General features: G+C 39.8%; 1 protein-coding gene across 1 annotated transcript in view; it reads right to left on the reverse strand.

Annotated features, from left to right (window-relative positions):
- Positions 1-16,282, reverse strand: part of ALPK2 (alpha-kinase 2) — a 39,726-nt gene extending 23,444 nt beyond the window's left edge. Inside the window, exons 1-2 of the mRNA XM_010583060.1 lie at positions 14,909-16,282; positions 645-3,528 (exon numbers count right to left, since the gene is read on the reverse strand). Of these exons, the coding sequence (XP_010581362.1) occupies positions 645-3,528; positions 14,909-16,282 (4,258 nt within the window). The remainder of the gene's footprint in view (positions 1-644; positions 3,529-14,908) is intronic.
- Between the last annotated feature and the right edge of the window lie 360 nt (positions 16,283-16,642).

Here is a 16,642-nt window from a genome sequence, read left to right on the forward strand (position 1 = left end):
CCTGCATCTCATTTTAATTATATGTTTTCTATGTCAGTTTAATATTGCTAATTTCATCAGTGTCATTTATGACCAACAGTAGTGAAAAGGAATGCAGAACTAGCCATCAGTCATCAGATAGGAGTGCAAAACATTATATTTGTCAGTGGCGCCCTACTAATAACAGTAATACTTTGCTAGTAATAAAACAATTTGGTAACAAAGAGAAGGTAACTGCATTTCAGAGCCACAGTGTAGAAGCATAACTGGGAACACAGCCTGTAGGAACATAAAAACATGCAAGTATTGGGCTTGCAGTTGCTATATTGTGTATAGTTACATGGTACCATTATGCTATACATCCCTGAAAAGTTACTCAAAGAGACAAATGAAGAACTAACTATTTCAAACAGGTTTAAAAGTTCATAAATTTAATGTATTTGCCAGTTAGGAAAAGGATGTTAGGGAGGGTTCCGCTCTGTGGCATGGGAACAGCACTAGTTACTAAGTTCACAGAACTGGAAATTAAAATCAGTGGGGGCAGGACACCTATAGCTGACATGATTTAGACTAAAGGAGGCTTGCAGTGTGTTTAACAAATCTGAATTTTGTACTGTAGCCAGAATGATGGGAAAGGACAGAAATGAAACTCGGTTTTCTCTTACCTTTGCTATCCTTTTTCAAAATTAGTTTCCTCTGCTCTTTTTTATCTTCTTTATGAATCATGCCTGCCTCACTCTTCACAGACTTTTTAACACAGCTAGCATCCTTGCTGACATTTCCTCTCTCCTCCAGTCGGGGTTTTTTTGACAGTGTTGCTGGTGGCAATTTCTTCTTGGCTCCAGCAGCTAAATGCCCACTCTTTGCTGTATCTTGTTTACATTTGATGGGCTCAGGCTCAGCAACAGTTGGTGATCTCTGGTAGGATTTTGACCCTTCTTGATTTCTTAGCCTTTCCACATTGACTGGGAATGAATCATATGTGCTCAATGCTAAGGAGAACGGCTGAGTTCTGCTGCAGGGTGGTTGCTCTCGAAAATACTGGTTGTTCCCTGAATCAACTGATGGCAAATTAACTAAACCACTTCCTACACTCTCTGCTGTCATGACTTCTTCATCTTTATCATACTCAGTAGACTTAATTGAATTATCAACCTCAGTTAGCTTGCTGGAAGAGATCAAGCCAGGACAGGACTGCTTAGTGCTAATGTTCATAAACTGTCTCTGAGACTCGGAGCTAATTAAAGTGCGCAAAGGAGACTTCGTTTCAGCTTCATCTGGGTTATATTCATTAGCTATTTGAATCTCTCGTTTATTTTCACACAAGGCTGCTTTCTTCTTGTTTTCTTCAGGTACCCTATGGAACTGATCCTGCAACGTTTTGCAGAAAGTTTCCAGCGTGCTCAGATTTTCATGTATTTTGACTGCAGTTTGTGTGGATTCAGTTTTTACTTGACTTCCTGTGCCAGGACACCCCATTGCTGATATACTGGTAAGAAGGCCCTCTGACTGGCTCACAGGTATGAAGAATGGTAATGTTTCTTTCACAGTCAGTTGTTGGGTACCTGACTGATTACTGATATCTCTAAAATCCTCATTTGCTATGCTGTGGTACTCATTTTGACCCTTTCTAGGTAGTGGGGTACTAACTGATGTTACACTTGCAGAAGCATATGTGTGATTTTTTGAAGAATCTGTTTTTAACTCTTCATCAGACTTGAAGGTGCTGTCAACAAAAAATACATGTTGTTCTGATGTACTATGAGAGGAAACTGCAGTCTGACTCTCTGAAAATTGACTAACTCCTGAGTCACAGGAAGTTTCAGCCCTTTGTTCATCACCTATGCAAATCTCTCTCTGTTCTTCTCCTGGTTTACATGGTTCGTATCTGGGCACTTCTACATAAAAATCTCTTAAAAGTGGATCCCCAGAAGAGGGAGTGAATGCCACTTCTCGTTTTCCTATTTCTCTCTGTTGGTCTATATTTTGGGGCAGATTCTTGCGTGTTATGGTTTCAGGAGTCTTAATTAAATTAGGCAATTGCATTACATAACTGTATTGCTGTGCATTAGCAACAACCTGAAAATCTTGACAGTCATTATTTTTTGAAAGATGATAACTGTCAGAATTAGTGTCATTTTGTGCATTCAAGTCTGAGTGATTTCCTTTTTCTTGCAAATTCTCTTCATAACTTTTATGTATGGTGTTAACAGAAGAGTGTTCTTCATGTGTAAACCGACTGGTATTTTCAAAGGGGAAAATGTCTTTCTCTTCAGGGAAATAAGCTAATTCTTTTTTTGCTGGATAACAGCCTCTAAAATGACACCCTTTGCCAGTTCCAGACTCATTTATCAAGGATATGTTGTGCTCAGTATGAAATAATTGTCCAATTGTCCCATGAGACTTATCTGACATGTAAGCTGGGTTTCCTTTGTCACATGCTAAGTTACCACTGTGAGCATTTTTTAATCTTTGAGGAGAATCTGCATCACATGTTTGAGAAGCATTATTAATGGTAAGCTTTCCTTCCTGAGCAACAGTCATTTGAATGGATCCATTACTGTCAGTTAACGTTTGATTTGGCTTCTGCTCCAAGCACTCCTCTGTATTTAAGATGATACTATTTGCTGAAACACAAATGGATGGTGTTTCCATTTTATTTCCAGTGCTAGAATCTAGACATATACCATCTGTTTCTACCACTTGTGCAAGACAAATGTTTCCTATGGATGCACTGTTACATACTTCATCTGTTTTAAGTAGGGTATTAGAAACACTGCAGTCATCTTTCTCTGTTCTTTGTCTACTAGCTCTTTGTGTAATAGGTTCCTGCTCTTCTATCACATTTATTGGCAAAGGATGATCAGAACAGGTTTTCTGTACAAAGTTCAGTTCTGTGATTTTGGTATCTGTCGGCCTAATTTCTAAGCTTGTGATCCCCTGGTTTTCAAAAGCGATTTGATAGCCTGAGTCATCTTCATGAAGAAGTTTCCAGAGCTTGTCATGCACTGCAGATATATCAGCATCTCCTTTGCACCCAGGTTCTCCAGATTCCAGGACTGACTTGGGATTAGCTTCAAACACAGATTCAGCACATGATAGACTGCAGAGAATATCTGTGTCGTTGCTATCGTGTGAGTCAAAACTATACCTTTGCTCTCCCTCCCTTGGCTCATCACATAGCTTTGCAGAAGACAGAACAGCACATAAACATTCTTGTTTATCAGGAACAGAGTCTGTATCCCATAAAGGAAAAGGCGAAACATCATTCTTTGATTTGTTGCCGTTACTAATAATATTAATTCCTTGTTCACAGAAGACTTGTTGGTGACAACTTTCTCTCTTATCACAAGGGGCATGGTGTTGAGAATAGGTCTGTGAATTTGCATTTTTTGCTTGTAATGTGTTTTCAGTACAGAGCATTTCTGAAGCTGGATGGATGGTTCTTGCATTCTCACAAGTCATGAAGATGCCTTCCTTTTCTATTTTGGGCTCCATAGATAGTCTCTCACAATTCTGGGTGAAGATTTTAAGATTAGCACCTTGATTCTACAAAGAAGAAAAAAAGAGAAATTCAATTAAAAATTAGAATTGCTGCTTGACAGAGGCGAACTAGAGTCCTGGCTTGAAATGTACCTAATTTTTAAATTTTTTTTTTTAAATATTCATCAACAGTCAAGCTTCTGACTTGTAGCTATCAGCCTAATGGATTGAAATCAAACTTCTGGGTATTAATAACCTTCAATCCTGGTGAGTTTCAGATCTGGATCCAAATGCTGAGAAAGATAAAATTTAATCAAGATGAAGATCAATGACTGATATAGTCCAGCTAGATAAGAACAGTTAAAATAAAATAAAATAAACCAAACCAAATATGAAATAAAACAGTCATATCTATGCCTTTTGCTAACAGTCGGAGTGTCCCACCATACTTATGTAATTATTACATAATCCAAACTGATGAGTTTCTGGAACTACCCAGACTAGTTTTGGGGAGCTTGCCTTCCCCTTTGCTTCCATCATGGGCATTGTTACCTTAAGTTTCGCAAAGATGCTTTCTTAATATGTATCAGTCTTGAAAAGTTTCAGAGAATGCACCCCACATCTGCCATGCTACATACTTCAGAACAAGATTCCTACCAAGAAATGAACATCTCTAGGTCAGTTTTAAGCTGTCTTTGAAATTTGTCTTTGGTCACCTCTGACCCCTTGAAGTGACAAGTCCTGCTTCAAAAGGGAGTGCCAGAGATCATTCCAGATCTTGCCTCTGTCCAAGTGGTAATGAATTGCTCAATATAAGGCATGTTCAGCCACCCTCTAGCAAAGAGACATGCATTGCAACCTCACTGGTACTGCTGGGAAAATTGGGGCAGGAAATAACAATCCATATTCCTCCTGCATCTCCTTTATTCTTCTATATCAAAATACTCCAAATTGTCACTTTATGTAGAAACAATCTATTCCTCAATTCAACTAAGCCAAACTGAACTTAATTTATGCAAGGAGTGCAGACCTTATTAAAGAGAACAACTGGCTGATATTTGGGCTTACAAGGGATGAAGAAAGTGCTGCCATCTGCCTGGCATACGAAATCTGTTAAAACTGTTCACCATTCCCCTCAGAACTGAGCCTTCATTCTTCAATTCTTGTTCTGGAGTCCCTGCCAAGCTTTTGCTCTCCAGGATTTTCTCTTGTCCTCTCCAGCACTAAATAAATTCCATGGAGGTGGTGAGCATGTTTCACCCAGAGCAAATCATAGATGGAGAAGCCTAGGATTTTTTACTAGACAAAAATACATTGTCTCCTAAATGAATTATACTTTATGCTTTTGGTTACCATTAATTTGCCAGAACAATCTGTAAAAGTAGAGAGCAATTTAGCAGTCAACCTTTGAAAAAATATATTTACTTTCAAATAGTCATTAACAGGTTGTAACAACATGGACTTCATTAAGTAGTTTACACATTTGACCATATATCTTTCTAGTGGCTGTCTGAAGCTTTGCACCTACTCCCAGCAGAAATGAAGAAATATTTAAAAACATCAGACTGAGTTTAAAAAACACCAATATTTGTAGACATTTTTCATTTTTTAGCTTTTATCCAGCCACAAACTCAATTTCGTAACTATTTTGGGTTGGTTTTTTTCCTCCTGAGTCCCAGTTCCATCCATAGTTATTTGTTAACTTGATGCACTGGATGGCTGAAATGAACAACTAGGATACATAATGGGTGAGTCCTCTGGGTTAAAGCAGAGATGTAAATGTGTAATGAGTGCTGGCAGACACATAATTCAGAGAAGCGATTCTGAAAATAAGCAAGTGTTGTTACTTAGTGAAGGATATGTAATGAAGGATTTCCCATAAGTTGCTGTGTGCTCAGGTAGAGGCAGGGGCTGCTCAAACACTAGGTTCTTAGTTTCCGTAAGTTCATGGTAAAAGGATTACCGGCTGTAGTAAATATTGCTTTCCTTTGCTGCAAAAGCCACCCACTTCAGCTGCAACTCCTTTCATCCTTTCTGTTTCTCCATTCAGCTTGAGTAGGATGTGGAGCTGACTACATGCTGTGGACAATGGGGAAGGAAGAGATACAGAAAATTTTTGTCAATGCCTTTAACTGCTGTTCCCACCCCAAGCACCATGCAGTTGCCACCACACTGTCTTCAAAACTTCTTGGCCAGTGCATACTTACCTAGAAACCTGAGCCTAGAAACCTCAGCTCCACAACTGCAGTACCCTCTAATTCCAAATGCCTTGGTCTCCCACTCAAGTCTGCTCTGCAGGAGAAGATGCCAGACTCTAGGTCTTTGAGTTTAGACACACAGCTTCTCTCAAGTCAAGGGGGATGTGAGCCTGGATGTGTCTCAACAGTCAGTTCCAGTTTGCTTCTCAGTCGGTTCTGAGCATTTCGTCTGAGCCTAGTGCTCTTTCTGCCACTTCCACCTCCCCCTCAAACCTCTGGAAAGCAGAGTTTATTTGTTCATTCCTGTCCACTACAGCCTCAACCACAGCTTTTACTAAAACCTGTGGAATTTTTGCTAGGCATGTTAGACATATGATCAGTCAGTCCCTACCTGCTGTTGGTATGAAACTGAAAATAGACAGCTCATGCCCACTGGAAAGTGAGCTGATTATTTCAAGAACCCTTTTATCTATGTAATCTGTGTGTCTGTCCATGTTGGCATCTGTCTCAAGCATTTATAGACATGCAGCACTGTAGAGTCTAGACACAGATTCTGATGGCTGGAAAATAAATACAATGACAAAAGAGGGCTTGTAATGGAGTGCCTTGCCTTGCATTTGACAAAAGTAGGTCTGAAAGCAGAATGCAATTTGAAGCCTCATAGTGCCATGTTTATTAATTTTTAATTTATATTTACCAGGGATATGTGCTCCTAGGGTGTGTGGTAATCAGCTCCATGTTATTTTTGTTTGAAAGTACTTACATCCAAATCCTTTAAACATGGTTTAGGACACCTTGCTGGCTTGAACTTTGGTATTGTCTTAGATTAGATTTATTTCAGTGTGCTGGTTTTGGCTGGGATAGAGTTAACTTTTTTCATAGTAGCTAGTATGAGGCTATGTTTTGGATGTGTGCTGAAAACAGTGTTGATAACACAGGGATGTTTTAGTTACTGCTGAGCAGTGCTTACACAGAGTCAAGGCCTTTTCTTCTTCTCACACCACCCTGCCAGCAAGTAGGCTGGGGGTGCACACAAAGTTGGGAGGGAACACAGTTGGGACAGCTGACCCCAACTGACCAAAGGGATATTCCAGACCATATGACATCATGCTCAGCATATAAAGCTTTGGGAAGAAGGAAGGTGGGGGACATGCAGGGTTATGGCATTTGTCTTCCCAAGTAACCGTTACGCATGATGGAGCCCTGCTTTCCTGGACATGGCTGAACACCTGCCTGACGATGGGAAATGGTGAATTAATTCCTTGTTTTGCTTTGCTTGCGTGCATAGCTTTTGCTCTACCTATTAAACTGTGTTTATCTCAGCCCACGAGTTTTCTCACTTCTACTCTTCCGATTCTCCCCCCCATCCCACTGGGAGGGAGTGGGCAAGTGGCTGCGTGGTGCTTAGTTGCCAGCTGGGGTTAAACCATGACAGTCAGCTAACACAGTCCTAGAACTATTCATCTTGATTTGGTTTTTTGTTCCCTGTTCTCACAGAAGATTTCTAGGGTTTAATGCCATACAGTTTAACAATTGCTTCACTTACTGGACAGTCTGCTTGACTCCAGGGGTGATGAATGGTAACAAACTAGGGAATTTAATTACATGAATGCAGTGGAACAAGCAATTTTAATTTGTGCATGTGTTACAAACTGCCTAGTGCGTGATGACAGAAAGATGAAATCACAGTTCTGTATTTAAACTCATACATGAAATATATAGTCCATGTACTTTCATTATAAAGCCATGGTTACTGTGAATAAAGGAGGGATAAGCAGGTAAGTCAGTTACATAATAGCTATGTAAAAGGAAAATGGAAGCATCCACTTCAAAAACAGAGCTTTTTTTTTTAATCTATTGTAAAATGTATCACAATGTAAGGAGGACTGTTGGTTTTTTTGCTCTGCTGACAAGACCCATTGTGTTCCAAAGCCTGACGGGAACAATTAAATGAAAAGCAAAGAAGGACCATAGGGAGTTAAGTGAGCACTTTTGTCACCTCTGAGTTATGCAAGTAAATAGGGGAGAGCATGGAGAAAAGAAGAAGAAATTTAAAAGCATTCTACTTCTTCATGGCAATCTGGTATCAAGAACATTTTCATCTGACAGTCCCTGTGGAGGTCTAGAAGACACAGATGACCAAACTGATGACCTACAGACCTGCAAAATGTTTTACAGGTGAAGTGAGTTTCCCCCAAAATGTTTCAAATCACCTCTTGAAACACATCTTGAATGTTTCAAGTCACCTCTTCAAGTCACCAGGAACCAAGTAACAGCACCTGATCTGTGGCCTCAAAAGTTATGGTGAAACTGATCTGCCCTTTCAGACCAAGCTGGGCTGGTTCATTTTCAGGTCTGGAGATCTTCTCTTCAATCCACTACACCATCCAACTTAGTGGTCAACAAGTTAAATTTTTTACAGTTTCTTTTAATGGTTTTACTGCCATGCTACGCTTGCAGAGTGCTGAGTAACTATGCAAGCTATGCATAAGTTTAAATCAGGACTAGATAAAAAAATTTTCTGAAAACAAAGCTCTGGCTCTGAAAGCCATTGACTCTCTTGTGGCAATAAAGAGAGATCCCTTTGTATCTAGCTGCCTTGCACCCTACCTCTTGTTTTGGTATTTGCACTCAGTATCCCATATCACTCTTGTTTTTAGGAGTTGCAGTGGATCCCATTTTTGTGGGAATGACAGCTTCTCTGAAGTTAAAAGAGATCCTTTCTGGATTTGACTGGCTCTTAAGCTTGGCAGGCTCTGTGCTGTTCAGTGATTGGCTTTAACACTGAACTAACAAGCAATAGCAAATACTTGGGGTGCATTCTAAGAAATGGTGTATAGATTGGCTGTGCTTCAACACATATAACTGCATCAATAGAATGCAATCCTACAGGTGCTCTGGTTCCAGACTTGTGCCTCGGTTGAAACTGACCCCAAGTCAAAGACAGCAGTTACTTGTTATATAAAAGTAAACTTCAATCTGGTGCAGCCTGTAGTGTGGTCGTTTTTAATTTTTAGCTTGTTTTATGATTTTTAAGAGAAAATAATTCAGCCTGTGGAACATGGTGAATTGATACTCCGAGATCCATATTTACAAAACAGGAAAAACAGCGCAGGAAGTCTGACTGGGAAGGACTGTTGTTGATGTTCAGAGGGAAGTTTAGGTAATTACCTCCATCAGTCATTGTTCAGGCCATCTAATAAAACCATCTGCAGAGAGGCCAAACGATATCAGATACTAAGGAGACTTGGGCAGTTCAAGAACCTGAACAAAATACAATTAGTATCATATCTGGGAGGGTTTCATTAAATAAATACTTGATTCTTAAGGAGAGTTTTCAATGTATGAGGCATGGGAATATAGCACTTGAGCAAACTGTGTTATTTAATTTCATTACTGATCCAGAAGAAGAAAGAGTCAGCACACATGTGAAAACAGCAAGTGCTAGCTTCTGGAACAGCAAAAAGGAACTCGAATTCTACACAGACCTAGGCGGCCTGGGAGTGCTTCCAGTTCCTGGGACCCAGTACACTCTGCAGTCACATTCCAGTCCCATTTCAAGACAAGGTCTGGGCTCTTGCTGGTCCCTTTTTCACCCTGGTTTCCATTCAAAGAAGGAGCCATTGCATCTCAACTGGTGATCCACACATACCTCATATACAGACAAACAAAAAACCCCTATGAATCTGAGCAGGAAATAAAACAAAATTAGATTTGGAAAAAAGCAAAGTAATGCACTTGGGAATACACTACATAACATGTCAAGGGGAAAGGTATCAGAGGTAAACTACACTGCTGACCAAGACATATAGGTAACAGAGGGAAAAAATTAAATATGGCAGGTAATAATAAGGTCAATGAAGGTTGTGGTATAATACAGGAGCGGAGCTACAATTTCCTCTCTTCATGTCTCAAATGTCACAACAAATAATGTTCAGAGACTTATTAAAAGAATAAATTATATAATTCCAAATAAAATATTTTGATAGAGTGAAGGTTAAACAGAAACACCAGTGCAAGTGCTTTGATTTGGAAGTAAGGCAAAATTAAAAAAATATACTTCTGCTCTGCAGAAACTCTATGTTGTTAGCTAGAGTCAATAGTGAAATTGGCACTATCTTTACTTATAAGTATTTCTTGATAACAAAACTGACAGGCACATCATAATTATCTCCTAAATAAATATATAAAGCTGGGATCTTCAGAATATGACAAAACATTAAAGAAAGCCAAATACATTAGGTTGTGATAAAGCAAAGAACAAAAATGCAGATAAATCACCTTACTGCTGTCTGATAAAAAGGTATGAGTAAAGCTGGAGTTAATATGACCTTTTGCACATGATTTTTATAAATGCACCTCAGAGCATCACAAGAATCTTCACAGTATAATCTGAGTTAGCTGCTGTTCTCTGCTCCCTTTGCCGTACCTGAGAAATGGACCATCTTGACCCAATGTGACAAAGTTTGTTTCAGAACTGAGTGATAAGTTGTCACATTCACATGCAGACAAACTCAGTAGGCAAGAGTTAAGGCTATTCTAGTTCTCTTTCCCTACAAAATGTAGGGGTAAGTTATACATGAGTCTCTCACTTCATCAGCTGAACCATTTCTGTTAATGAAAGCAAGAAGTTAATCTCTGAAACGAGATGGTTAATTTTACCTCACGGTTTCTCACTGCTTTTTAAGAGGAAATAGTTTAGCAAGGTAATTCTCCCTGTAAATAAAGTCTCCATGTTATACTTATATCCCTTGGTTTGTACAAATGGAATGTAACAAACAATCCCTGGAATACAGACAGTAAGTATATCACTGTCTCTGGATCAGAACTCCCTCAAATCCACCATGTTTGGAACTGCTTTTAGTTTACACTGTTCTCCAGCAGTAGTTGAGTGGGTCTTTCTATTTCCCTGTTTCATGCAATGCCACTCAAATTCCTCTTCCCTCTGCTTTAACACTCTGCTTTAAATGGCACACCTGCCTTGGATTAGCTTAAATAACTCAATACCTGTAGTTATTTCAACTGCTTTAGACAGATGAAACAAAAGACATGAACTATATTTTATCCTGCAGATGCTTACTGACAGGCACATCCTGCTAGCATCCTGCTATTCCTGCTGAAGGGGCAGAAAAAGAGGAAGTTAAGTAAGAACTATAGTATTTCAAAGGACAGAAAGCAAGTTCTCTGCCTTTGACAACACAGAGCAATAGGGTGACCATGCACAGCTGTCATGGGTCCACACTCTGAAGTGGTAAGGATTTTCCAACTGATGTTTTTTTTGTTTGTCTCCCAGGAAAGACTGCAGCCAACTATAACACAGGTGACAAAATGGGTCGTTACCTGCCAGCCCTAGGGTGGATCCCATTGAACAAGCAGGATTGGTATCATAGCCTGCATGAGCTCTAGTTACTCAGACTAGGACTCCTCTGTTTGCTGTGATGCAGAGCTCCCACGCCTTAACATGCTGCTCAGGTTCAGACCATTCCCTGGGAACATTCAGCCCCCATCTCAGCCAGGCTCAGAGCAAAAGTCTGAGACAAGACCACCTTTTCAAGTGAATGTACCAACCACTCTAGCCCATTAGAAAGGATGAGGTGTAGCCTCTCAAGCTCTCCTGTTGGATCTGTGGCACATTGTATGAATATAATACTCAGAAACAAAGCATGCTAACTACTTGATAGAGAGTTATTCTGCACCCAAGGACTACTGAAGTATTTTATACAGAGTGCAAAACTCACCAGTGAAGTGAAAAACTTTGAGAAATAAGAGACCTAATTTATGCTAAGATTCAAAGTTGAAGGAGATTTGGATCCCAGCTTCCTCATAGGAAACCGGTTGAGGCAGTTTTTTCAAAATTCCAGCAGAAGAACTGTGAGTGGTGGCAAGTTGCACCAAGAGGGAGCAAGAATACATGTCGCATAAAAAATTATACCTGACCACGGTTTGAGCTCAGATAACCGGAAAAATCTTCCCTTTTTTTCAGCAACTGTTCACTCAAATGAGACAAGAGGCAGAGATGTACTTTAAAAACATTTGAATGAAAAATGAAACAACTGTAAGCTGATTGAAATTTATGGTTGGGCATGCACAGTAATTCTTACTCATTACTCTCATTACTATTTTGGAACAGAAGTTCTCACCTATTTTGTATTCAAAGCCAACCATTAAACCAGTTCCCATCCAACAGCTGTTTACTGGCCTAAGTGAAACCATTTGCTGGGTTTCAATCTAACTCCTGATGGGCAGAGTTAACCTGTCGTAACTGTTCTGACACCCTTTCAAACAGTGTCCTTTGGCTCTTCCTTTGTTGTACAACCCAGCTCCTTCTTCCCCTCATACCTCTCCACCCTTCTTCCACATCTTTCTGCACATTGCTCCGAACACACACACACCCCCTCCTTTATGACAGTGTTGGAGTGCAGTGCACATGACCAGCACCTGCATTTGTTTACCAACTGCAGAGCAGGAAACTCTAAACTTAAGGGTGCCCCAGCAATGAAACACTAAATCACACTTCTTCATTACACATGGCAGCTTCTAGGACATCACACACAACAGCAGTAGCCCAACAGATGAACAGCTTCATTGGCCTATGCAGTCCTTGCAATTTTGGCTACCCTGGAATCTAACAAAGCAGAGGTATAAGGTGCTAGACAAAATACTTTCTGTGCACAACCAGATCACCCAATTACTTGGAAGTTCTGTGTCATTTCTGCTTCTCTCCTTTTTGTACAATAACATTTAAAATTATCTAGAAGTGACGTAAATTTATGTCAGGAAGGTCAAACCGAGTACCTCTCAAATTGTACGCGAACTGGCTGTTCTGACATGAGCAAAAACAAAATAATGGCAGGATGAACAGTAGATCTAATCAGCAGGAAGAAAAATGCTCTAGAAATATACAAACACCGCATGCCATTCTTCCTGGGGTATCAGTGTAAACGTTAAATATTTTGCTTATGCCCTGGAATTCCTCTGAACCTGCCAGTTCCAGCAGGACTTCACCAACATTGCTGGCATTTGGCAGGCCACAGACATGGGCTCTGTAATTCAGGAGTGACACCAGTACCTTGTGCTGAGGGTGCTGGCTGAACACTAAACAGGGACTGGCTCTTGAATGACATAATGCAAAATTGAAGCCTTCTGGCTCTCTGTACAGTACGTAGTATCATACAGCTGGCACAGTTGGCTTTTAGGACCTATTACTAATTAAGCTGCTTTGAAGTATTAGATAAATAAAGAATTTTATCTGGGGCTAAACCATGAGGTCATGAGAGGAGTCGGGAGCTTCCCACCTTGACCATCCAATGGAAGGAGAAGTCACCCAGAGCAGCAGTTGCTGCACAAGATAGACTGCAAAGGTTGTTCCAGTTAGAGGTAACTTGGCACTGAGGGGAAGTGTAAATCCTTGGGTAATTAATGCTGTGGTTCTGTGGCTGCTATGTACCTCTCAGCAGACCTGATTCACCACATGGAGAGGGAAAATACAACACTCGTCAAAAGCGGATGGCTGTGGTTTTTTCTACAAGTCCCTCACATTGCTCCCAGCAAAGCTGTCTCAAATGCTGGGCTCCAGCTAATACCACAGTGCGCTTTTATGTAAACCTGTGTGCAGCAATAGGAGGTTGAATCTTTCTTGCCTTTCTTAGGTTACACAAGCAGATTGCTGAGGAGTTTCTGGCTTACTATATGGAAGCTGTGAGAAGCTGTCCACATTTTCCTTGTGCTATAAAGAGTAGTTTCCAAATGGGATGCTTTTGTTTGGGTCATTTTCAAGACCACATAATTTTGAACATACACCTAAATTTCATCTTCATTCATGCGTGTTTAAAACCAGGGGTTTGGTTTGTGCTCATCTCTAGCCCTTTTGTGTACACCGATACTTACTTCCTACTTATTTTTATCTAATGTAAAGTTTTGGTCATGGACACACAAACAGAATTAATACATACTGACTCCAGGTAGAAAGAGTCTACCTAGCCAACCTGAAATTTGACCATGGCACTTACAGAAACATAACAGCTACTCTTTGCTAAGAAGCTTCTGCGATTTAAATTATTGTACTGCACTGGGAAAAAAATGAAACAATCCCTCTTGCAAACCACAGTAATACCTACTGTCAAGAAATTCTCAGTAGGTTAATTTCAATAGGGGGGTGTTCCCCATCATAAGAACATTATGGGCTGCTAAAATGTGATTGGAATTTTATCTACTATAAAAACAAAGAAACCTATGGATGTTTTTCAGGCAGAAGAATTCAGTGATTTCTGACTGCTTAAGACACCCCAGTGGCTAGATTAAAGTCAGTCTACTACCCAGAACTGGGAGACATTTTTGCCTAAATAATACAGATGAAGAAAAGCATGTGGAACTGGAAAAAACTTGTATTTATTTGTCATAAATGGTTTTTTTTTTCTGTGCAATTAGCTACACACCTTCAAATCAGTAAAGTCAGTGATCAGATTATTCATGATTTAATACTCATACATAGGTATTTCTATATCTTAAGTCTTTACTATGTGAAATAAAAAGTATGATCCAATTCTCTCACTTATGAAAACTGGTGGAACATCATATCAGTCTGTACAACTATGCTGATTTCCCCAGATGATTTCCTACCAACAGCATAAAATATGCAAGTACATGGAAAGTACCACTTTGGGTTTTTAATTTTTAACTGTTTTTTTACATTTCAGCTGAAATATCTGACTCTTTCATTGTTTTATTTTTAAAAAGCAAAGCTCCATTCACCTCTGTAACATGAACTCTCTGGATTAAATTCCCCTCCTTGTTATAAATTCAGTGCAAATCCCTGTTGATTTGTTTCAGATTTCCAACACCATAAGTGGATGACAATTTTGTTCATTGAGTATAAACTGAAAAGAAAGTAAGTCAAAACGTTCTCTGCTCACAATAGGTATTTGAAAAACTTTCTGCATTGAAAGAAACATTACTTTGATAAGACCTGTGCAATAGCCTACATATCGGATTTCCCTATCCAGCTGTCCAGAGTCCCATTAGTGCCTCTTACTATTATCAATCTTACTCTATAATTAGAACAGCTTATGGTTTATTTGGGCCTTTTTCAAAACTAGATTTCCTTCCCAGCCGTAGCTGTCATTCAGAAGTACATGAATAGTATCTTTCAAAGTAATTTACATTTTACATTATTTTGTGACAAACAGGGGTAAAATGCATTTAAATCAGTAGAGCAGCTCTTTCTATTAAATGATAAACATTCTACTTACCCTGGGTGAGACGTTTTCATTTGGCATCTGATTTTGCTCAGGCAGGCCCCAAGTCCTTTTCCTTTCCCAGTGACAGTCTTTATCTGCCTCTTCTGTATGACACAAACCAGCCTGCATTTGCAAGCTTTCTGTCTCCTCAGGGATTTGTGTTGAAATGACACCTTCCTGACTGGAAGCACTGGATTCCCTAACCTCTGATGCAGTCTGAAAAGATTGTCCTATATTACTTACATATCTGCAAAGCTCTTTAGGGTTTAACAACTTTAAAAGGTTTCTTCTTAGACTTTCTGTTAAGGTAGAGACAGCATGCCTTGCATTTTCCTCTAGCAAATTTCTTCTCCCCTCCTCTAGCAGCAATGAGCTTTCCCCCAGCAAGTCCTTGTCCGTACTGTTTTCTGTCATTGTCTCTGAAGCCTGATTTGTCAAAGAAGCATCTATGCCACTAGTAGAGGAGTCTGCCTTGGCATGTGTATTATCCTTGTTCTTTGATTTGTCAGTTGAGAAACCTGCAGCTGAGTGGCCACTTCCATTATTTTCTTCTTCAGTTCCGGGATGGTCATTTTCAATGGCTGCAGATGCAACAGGCACTTTACACTTTTCTTTGTCTTTCAAACTGGTGCTTTTATCTCGGTGTCCAACAGTGAGAGTCATCTCTGTCTGCAAAGTTGACTGGCTGTATATAGAGGGGTCTCTCCTTACATTTACTCCTTTGAATTTTGAGTGATGACCACAGAAGCCAATGGTGGTATCCATAGGCATAGTGTTATCTGACACTTGGAACAGACAAGGCATTTCACTGAGGAAGTAAGCACACCCATCACAATCCTTACTCAGTTTTAAATCATCTTCATCATCACTTTCTAATAAAAATTGTAATTTCTTTTTCCAGATTTCATTTTCACGCAATGTCAGCACATCAGAACATTCAAAATATTCTAGGTCATCATCAGAAAAGTCATCACTTACACTTGGAACTTTCTCTGCATAAATCTCCAGAATAGTGGCAGAATTTTCAGAATCATCTTTTAGAAAATAATTTTGATTTACTATGGGAGTATCTGCCTGCTCACTGAACAGGGTGTTCATGGTTAGAGGTCTACCGAGCCCAGTTTTTTTACATGCCTGGATATCTGCCAGAGACTGAGCAGATACAGAGTCTTCCGTGTTAAGGCAACAGTTGTCTGTGCGATAAGTGATTACATTTGTAGGGTGGGAATGCACCTGTCTGCTGCAGTATTTCTCTGCTTTTCCAGCAGTGACACTGCCCATACTGTTAAAATGAACTAGGTCATCACCATTCTCCGACAAATCCCTTAGGCAGGAAATATTGTCCTGGGTTTTAAATACATTTTTTACATCCAAGTTGTCTTCCATGTTAGGCAAGTGTCTGTGGGATTTGTCAAATGGGGACAATACTTCTGCTTTTCTGAGCTTCTCAAGCAGTAAACCACTGATTTTGGAAGAGTCAGAATCTGGTGAAATCAACATGGGGTCACCCTCACAGGTGTAACTCTTGTGTTGTGCAAAATATTTCTCTTTCCGCTCATTTTACCCTGAAGTCTCCCACACTGTCATTTAGGTCAACAACGAATTCTAGGGAAATTTGGGGTTTTGTGTCTGATTCCAGTTCAACAAAAGTAGAACAGCAGGTCATTCTAGCTGTCAAACTGTTTCCAGGTACTGTTCAATAAAGTGCAGATCTTGCTCTGCGCACCTGCAAATAAAAGAAACCTG

Source organism: Haliaeetus leucocephalus, unplaced genomic scaffold, assembly GCF_000737465.1.
Source record: "Haliaeetus leucocephalus isolate CR32 unplaced genomic scaffold, Haliaeetus_leucocephalus-4.0 Scaffold866, whole genome shotgun sequence".
Taxonomy (NCBI): domain Eukaryota; kingdom Metazoa; phylum Chordata; class Aves; order Accipitriformes; family Accipitridae; genus Haliaeetus; species Haliaeetus leucocephalus.